The sequence below is a fragment of the Palaemon carinicauda genome, unplaced genomic scaffold (assembly GCF_036898095.1).
Source record: "Palaemon carinicauda isolate YSFRI2023 unplaced genomic scaffold, ASM3689809v2 scaffold244, whole genome shotgun sequence".
NCBI lineage: Eukaryota > Metazoa > Arthropoda > Malacostraca > Decapoda > Palaemonidae > Palaemon > Palaemon carinicauda.
The window spans coordinates 198,068-206,528 of record NW_027170075.1 but is presented as its reverse complement, the minus strand read 5'-3'; the positions used below and the strand labels follow the sequence as shown (position 1 = coordinate 206,528).

The 8,461-nt window shown below is 38.8% G+C and overlaps 1 protein-coding gene across 1 annotated transcript in view; it reads right to left on the bottom strand.

The window, feature by feature from the left end:
• Positions 1-3,512: 3,512 nt before the first annotated feature.
• The window catches only part of LOC137636173 (zinc finger protein 721-like), a 48,895-nt gene continuing 43,946 nt past the window's right edge, over positions 3,513-8,461 (bottom strand). Inside the window, exon 5 of the mRNA XM_068368570.1 lies at positions 3,513-6,292. Coding sequence (XP_068224671.1) covers positions 4,739-6,292 — 1,554 coding nt within the window. The 3' untranslated portion in view covers positions 3,513-4,738. The remainder of the gene's footprint in view (positions 6,293-8,461) is intronic.

The following is an 8,461-nucleotide window of genomic DNA, read 5'->3' as shown; positions in this document are numbered from 1 at the left end:
GTGATAGTGAGATGTTTGAATCGTCAAGGTTCGAGATCACCCCAAAACCAACCAAGTGATGTTGGCCATCTTCCGCTTGGCGGAAAAGAGATGGCACTTATCAGCAGTTCACCTTCAAGGGTTCCGCAATGTGACGGCAGACGCTCTATCCAAGCTCACGCCGATAGAGTCAGAATGGTCCCTAGACGCAGGATCATTCTCCTTCATCTTATGACAAGTCCCAGAACTGCAGATCGACCTCTTCGCGACGAGCGACAACAAGAAGCTACCTCGTTATGTGGCCACATACGAGGACACTCTAGTGGAAGCGTTGGACGCCATGTCCCTCGACTGGAACAGATGAACCTGGATTTACCTGTTCCCTCCAACCAACCTTCTGTTGAAGGTACTCAACAAGCCGAGATCCTTTCAGGGAACAGCAGCCCTAGTGGCTCCCAAGTGGCCAACGAGCAATTGGTTCCCTCTAGTATTGGAATTGCCACTGAGGCTGGTCCCTCTGCTGGACCCAGTTCTGACTCAACAAGTCCAGAAGTTGACTGTCTTCGCTTCATCACAGAAAACCCAAAACTTTCATCTCATAATTTTCTCTCCTTAGCAGTTATGAAAAGGTTTGGGATCTTGAAAGACAGTATAGACTTCTTAGAAGAATATAAGTCTAAATCTACCAGAATGCAATATGAGTCGTCTTGGAAGAAGTGGGTTGCTTTTGTCAAGGCAAGAAGACCAAAAGAGATCTCAACAGATTTCTGTTTATCCTTCTTTATTCACCTTCATGGACAAGGTTTAGCAGCCAACACAATAACAACGTGTAAATATGCCTTGACTAGACCTTTGCTTTACGCCTTCCAAGTAGACTTATCCAATAAAATCTTTAACAAGATCCCTAAGGACTGTGCTACACTTAGGCCTGCAGCACCTCCGAAGCCCATCTCATGGGCCTTGGATAAGGTCCTACACTCTGCCTAAACAGTGAACAATGAGGACTGCTCTCTGAAAGATCTGACTCAAAAAGTTATATTCTTGTTTGCTCTAGCCTCGGGGGCCGGAGTTAGTGAAATAGAGGCCCTTTCTCGGGATGAGGGCCATATCCAGTTCACAGAAGCGGGAGAACTGAATCTCTTTCCTGACCCAACGTTTCTCGCCAAGAACGAGCTACCTACCAAAATGTGGGGTCCCTGGAGAATCTGCTCTCTGAAGGAAGATGTCTTGCTGTGTCCAGTAGAGTGTCTAAAGGTCTATCTTCGTAGAACTTCAGACTTCAGGGGAAGACAGCTCTTTAAAGGAGAAACATCGGGCTCAAACCTGTCCCTAAAACAACTAAGGGCGAAGATCACCTACTTTATTTGCAGAGCAGATCCTGACGGTACACCCGCAGGTCACGATCCTAGAAAAATTGCTTCGTCATTGAACTTCTTCCAATACAAGGATTTCAAGTGTCTTCGCTCGTATACTGGATGGAAGTCATTCAGAGTATTCCTTAAACACTACGTGAAGCAAGTGCAAGAGTTGAAAAGGTATGTGGTGGCGGCAGGTAGTGTGCTAAAACCTGTCGCTTAGCGCTGCGAGGAACAGTGAATTGATTGGGACTGCTATGTATAGAGTGTGCATGTTGACACCTTACAGTGCAACATGTAAAGTGAAGTGTCACCAGGGTGACACTATGGACTGTTCCAGTTACTAAAGGTGAAGAAACATAGAGTTAACACTTGTGCCTAAGTTTTTTTTACACAGTGTGAAAAGACAGTCATTCACAGAAATGCATATTAGAAAATTTATTAAATTTTCAGTTTGAAGTCATTAATTATCGTTTCCTTTCAGGTGAAACAAGTATTTCTGGCCTTGTCTGCATTTTTGTTTCTTTTTCACTAGCATTTTTAGTGTTACTATATAATGTATGTTGAATTACTATTTATTGATTACCAATAAATAATTGATTGGTATTTGCGTCTTATTTTGCCCCAAATTTACATAAATAAAAGATTTGTGTGAGCATTATTTATTTATTCCTTTATAATTTGCATATCGACATGAGAACAACTGAAATAACTTTGTTCTTACATGAATACAAACCTTTTCTGCCTATGCATACTTTGTTCCTACACGGATACAAACTTGTCTGTTGCTGCATACAGCTAAGCCTGTATGCCTTGGATGCTATGGTGGCTTATGTAAACCTTTGTTCGTATTAGGAATACAAACTTCAACTGGTTTTGTATACAGTGAGACCTGTACGCTTTTGTTGCTAGGTTTGTTCATATGGGATATGCAAACCTCGAGACTTTTCCTGAGTCTGGTCTGACTCTTCCTTGCAGGGGGCAGGAAGCACTAACATAGTTCATGATTAGAAGTAATGACGTATAACGGTAACGTCATATGTCTCTAAGGTCTGAGCGACCAAGGAAATATTGTCTTGAGGTCAAGGCACATTTAGAAATCCACAGATACATTAATGCTCTGGTAACCTTCCATTAGGACGACATGGCTTGAGCCCAAAAAACAGATCTTGAGCGAAGCGAAAAATCTATTTTTGGGTGAGATACCCATGTCGTCCTGACGGACCCGTCCTCCTTTCTATGAAAAGGCCTTGACAGGATCCCTCCCAAAACTACTGTATCTGTAGCACCTTGCTCAACGCTACAAGGAATAAACATGGCGCCGACGAGGGCGCCATCTAGATACTCAGATAGTAACGGAGGAAGGGTACCTTGATAACGGCTCCCCTTCTATTTTTGTCACTTTCCCCCTCGAAGTGAAAACGCTATTCGGGGTGAAGATTGCTATGTGTCGTATCAAGATATATGTCCCGTGATATTATGCGATATCCTTAAAGGAAACTTTAAGGATATTTGCACCAGGAGTTAGAAATCTAGAGACCTTAAGGTAAATTCTCTGGGAATATCCCTGTAGTCAAATATACCCTAAGAAGCTACTTAAAGGAACCTTCCATCAGGACGACATGGCTATCTCACCCAAAAAGAAATTTTTCGCTTCCCTCAAAATCCGTTAAGTAATAGAGTTAACAATAGGGTGAGCTATGAGCCCAAACAAATAGAATTTCAAAAAACAAACCATGACAGCCTCTGGACATGATTACTGCTCTGTACCACAAATAAAATCAATATACTGTAAACCTAATTAATAACATCAGATATTCAATTTTGTAAACTTACATTAATACCCAGAAGACCCAGCCCTGGGACTTGGAATATTACTCAGCAAAATATCTTTATATCTTAACTTCATTCTTGTGAAACCTGAATACAGTACTGTACTGAGAATGCTGTAAAATCATTTGATGAGAAACTCTCTCTCCAGGAAGACCAATGCAGATTGAAATGTCTGAGAAGAGTATTTGTGGAAATGAAAGAGAAACCAAATATCTAGACATTTTAATGAACATTTTCCTCTCAAGGACAATCCAATGAAAACTATATAACCTAAACTAATCCCTACGACCATAAAATATATTACATCAACAAAATCAGAAAATATTTAAAAATTATACTTTTCTACCTTAATACTACACTTCTATTCAACAATCATAAACACAACTCTCTCCGTACCATAGTACTTATTAAATAATTGCATGGCTTCAGATTCCAATACAAGTAGACTGGATTTTGATTCTTCCTTCCTGCTAACATTTATAACTTCACTACAGTACAAGAAGCAGGTAGAATCATCCAGTATTTCTTTAAAAAAGAGACAATGTCACCAGCATTCTTTCAAAAGGCTTAATGCTGTATATTATTCCCTAAGCTTTGTTTAGGCTGTGACCAAGCCAATCAACTACTGCTCCTGCAACTGAATCAGCAGATATTTCCAAGTTCAAACTTAGTACAAATGTTTTTCTGTTGATGATGTTTCCATTCCTATTTTTTATAATGCTTATTCATTAAACATTGATATCTATCTTAAAATAATCTAATTTTTCATTTCTCTTATATAGTTTATTCTTTACATTCTTATTTCTTTACTGCACCAGGCTGTCAATTATTTGATCCCTTGGGCTAGTAGCAATTTGCTTTTGTTTTGGCTTCTGATAGTAACAATTATGCTAAAATGACATATTTGGAAATACTTTGTATTTTTCCTAACTATACAAACCTGGAGCTCTTTACACTGGAGCTGCATTCTGGTAACAGCTGGAACTAGCTGTAAAACTTTTAGCTACTTAGCGAAGGGAGAGCAAGAGTTGGACCAACCACCCTACTCACACCTGTACTTGTAACTGAATGTCACTTTGCAATTGCGACAGGACTTCCTGGGGGAAGATGATGGCGGGACCAGTATGTGTTAAGAGCTTCAGGATTGTACAGGGATTCATGAGAAAATTAACAAATTATTTCGAAATCTGTCATATGTTAGGGCATTATTTACAAAAATTACAATATTTACATGGAGACTCACCGTTAGGTGGGTGTAAGTTAAAAAAACTAACTGGCTTGTGCCTGACCAGGGGGGCTACTCTGCTTTGAATTATCTGTTTGGAGGCACAATGTCACCTGGGAAATCATGCGAAGGTATAAGAACTCTCACATCTATAATCTTTGCTGTTTTTTCTTCTTTATTCCAGATCACAATATCAGATTTTATAGCACCTCCTTCTATGATGTTTCTTGAGGAAACCTTCAGACCAAAAAGCTTTACCGCTGTCCTTTCACTTGATTGTTTCCCTTCCATGTGAGTTCCTAAAGGTTTATCGAGTCTCTGTTTTAAATTATTTGTTTTGCCACATTCATGACACTGGAATAGATCTCTCATGTGATTTCTTATGTTCAGTGAGATATTTTTTCGAAGTAAAGAATTTGCTACAGATGTTGCATTTGTATGGCCTCTCTCCCCTGTGAATTCTTAAATGTTCAGTGAGAGATTTTTTCCAAGTGAATGCATTGCTACAGACATTGCATTTGTATGGCTTCTCTCTCGTGTGAATTCTTAAATGGTTAGTGAGAGATTGTTTTGAAGTTAATGCTTTGCTACAGACATTGCATTTGTATGGATTCTCTTCCATGTGAATTCTTAAATGTGTAGCGAGACGTCCTTTTGCAATAAATGTTTTGCCACAGACATCGCACTTGTATGGCTTCTCTCCTGTGTGAATTCTTAAATGTTCAGTGAGACGTCTTTTTACATTGAATGTTTTGCTACAGACATTGCATTTGTATGGCTTCTCTCCCGTGTGAATTCTTAAATGTGTAGCGAGACGTCCTTTTGCAATAAATGTTTTGCTACAGACATTACATTTGTATGGCTTCTCTTCCATATGAATTCCTGTATGTCTATTGAGAAGTTCTTTCATAGTAAATGCTTTGCTACAGACATCGCACTTGTATGGCTTCTCTCCCGTATGAATTCTTAAATGTTCAGTGAGACGTCCTTTTATATTGAATGTTTTGCTACAGACATGACATTTGTATGGCTTCTCCCCCGTGTGAATTCTTAAATGTACAGTGAGATGTCCTATTGTAGTAAATGTTTTGCTACAGACATTACATTTGTATGGCTTCTCTCCCGTGTGAATTCTTAAATGTATAGTGAAATTATATTTTGAAGTAAATGTTTTGCTACAGACATCACATTTGTATGGCTTCTCTTCCATATGAATTCCTACATGTCTAGTGAGACGTTGTTTCGTAGTAAATGCTTTGCCACAGACATCGCACTTGTGTGGCTTCTCTCCCGTGTGAATTCTTAAATGTAAGGTGAGATTTGGTTTTGTAGTAAATGCTTTGCTACAGACTTTACATGTGTATGGCTTCTCTCCCGTGTGAATTCTTAAATGTGATGAAAGACCATATCTATCACGAAAAGCTTTCCCACATTCACTGCATGTGCATCGCTTTCTAGCTAGAGCATTGGAGTTAACATTACCAAAGATCCTCTTTTTAATCTGCTTCTCATTTATTTGATTCACCTCTTGATTCAAAACATCTTTCTGTAATAATTCTCTTCCATTGATTACACACAAAAGTCTTCCCTTTTCTTTTCCTTTATCCTCTTTCACAGCTCTCCCTAAGTAAGTGTCTACACTTTCCTCATCATTGACATCCCCTTTACAACTTAATGAACCGTTTTCGCTAGAATCAAATATTTCTGGCTCTACTTTGACTTCCATTTTTGGGTCCAAGAAAAGAGCGCCATCATTAAAGAGAGCAACACTGCCAGACGTATCATTATTTTCTGGATCGACTGCAGGTGAAAATAGATCTTCAATTTCACTTTTCATTGAAAATTCAAAAGGTGGTTCAGAATTCATCATCCTCTCCCTATCACAAGATGACACACCCCTTAATATTATTTTCAACAGACTTCAAAGAGGAAATTAAGACTAAACTTCCTATTCTCAGACATCATACTGTACAACAAAAACTTCCAACATGACCCTTTCTTTTCCAGTCTTACGTCTCTTGCATATACCTTCAGTAGCTTACAAGCTTTAGCGGCAAGAGGTGGATGATTCCTTCCATTGAGATGAAAAGTCTGAAATAATAGAAAATTACAATCAGTTGGGGAAGAGCAAAACTCAATAAAAATAATGTAGTTTTCTAAAAAATAAAATAAATTTATAAAGTTATGTACTTTGCATTTTTCTTAAACATACAAACCACAGACATTGATCTGTGTTCTATCTGCTCTTGTTACACATTTCAGGCATCTAAAAATCTCATATCCTCTGTAGATTCTATAATCCACAGTATCTCCTGTGACATTATTGGTTTTATTCTTTAAATAGTTTTCCCCTTGCTCTTCAAAAAGACAAAGACATTTCGTCCAATGTCTTATTTCCTTTACTGCATTTCCTCTCCAGTCACCATCACAATTGTCTTGCTAATACTGCTATGCACCTCTGAGACTTCCTCCAGAATTATGAACAGCAAAAGGCTTTATAGTAATCTTGGACAGACAGGAACATTTACCACAAACTCTTTCATATCTCTCCCTCTGCCTTTGCTTTGGTTCTAGTATTATGGCAAAGTAACATTACTCACTTGGTAAGTTGTTTCTTTCTGGTTGCCTTTGTGTTGTCCAGTGCCTTCTCAAGAACAACAGATACCCTCCATCCCTGTGAAGATGGACCAGGAATTCTGCAATTTTCGACTGAGAGGGTCTGGATGAAGAATGACCTTTCATCCAGTACCAGCGTCAAACAAACTGCCCAACTGACTTGATAAACTCAACGTGTAGAGCGTCAAATGTCTGAGGCTAACTAAACGATAAGCCTTCTTACGTTGAGAACCTCCTGACAGGCTCCGAGCATGAAGATGAAGCATGTGGAGCCCCTGATGAAAACGATGAAAGTGAGGCTGTTCGTGTAGATCTGATTTCTCTACCAATCAGACAGAGAGAGGCTCCACTAAGACCACAAAGAGGTCTGGGAACCAGTCCTTCCGAGGCCAGAAGGAAGCGATGAGGGCCAAGAAAAGACGACTAGTTTCCCTCGCCTTGATAAGAGCCGCCCAAATCAGAGAGAGGGCGGAGGTGTACACCTGACGACTTCTTAAGCTTATAAGTGGGCATTTGTCCTTCTAGGGATACTTGAACGAAGGGAATACGACTTGGCAACAAAAGTTCATTCTTATGAGATGGGATAAGACTTGAATAAAAACTAGACAGAAAAGTTATTAAAAAAAAAAAAAAGCCCACTCATTGGGCACTCCTATATCAATAAAAAAATAACACAAGTACCTTTCTTTTTTTTCAAGACACCCCCACACCCAAAAAATAAGATATAAAATATAAAAGGCTTATGATACAAATTTATTAGCAATTAACCCTTTTACCCCCAAAAGACGTACTGGTATGTTTCACAAAACTCATCCCTTTTCCCCCATGGACGTACTGGTACGTCCTTGCAAAAAACTGCTATTTAATTTATTTTTTTTTTGCATATTTTTGATAATTTTTTGAGAAACTTCAGGCATTTTCCAAGAGAATGAGACCAACCTGACCTCTCTATGACAAAAATTAAGGCAGTTAGAGCAAATTTAAAAATATATACTGCAAAATGTGCTTGAAAAAAAAAATAACCCCTGGGGGTTAAGGGTTGGAAATTTTCAAATACCCTGGGGGTAAAAGGGTTAACACCAAAAAAGTGCCTTTTCGGTCAAGGTCAAAGTATTCAAACAAATTTCCAAGTTTGTGACATAAAAAAGCTTCAAGTTTGTGACATAAGAAAGTTCTAAGCTTGCAACATACGAAAGTTTCAAGCTTGGAACTTATGAATTAAGAAAGTTCCAAGCTTGTGACTTGAGAAAGCTTCAAGCTTAAAGGAGAACCAAGCAACATTATGGTTCATTATCTACAAAAGGAGTCAGCAGGGTTGGACATTGACAATCTTTAACTTTGGCTGCTGCTGAACTCTTTCTATGCCACTTTATGGTCACTTGTTTCTGGAGACGTGTATGTGAAACACTACCCATGGAAAATCTGTCATTATATATGAGGCAATTATATTATA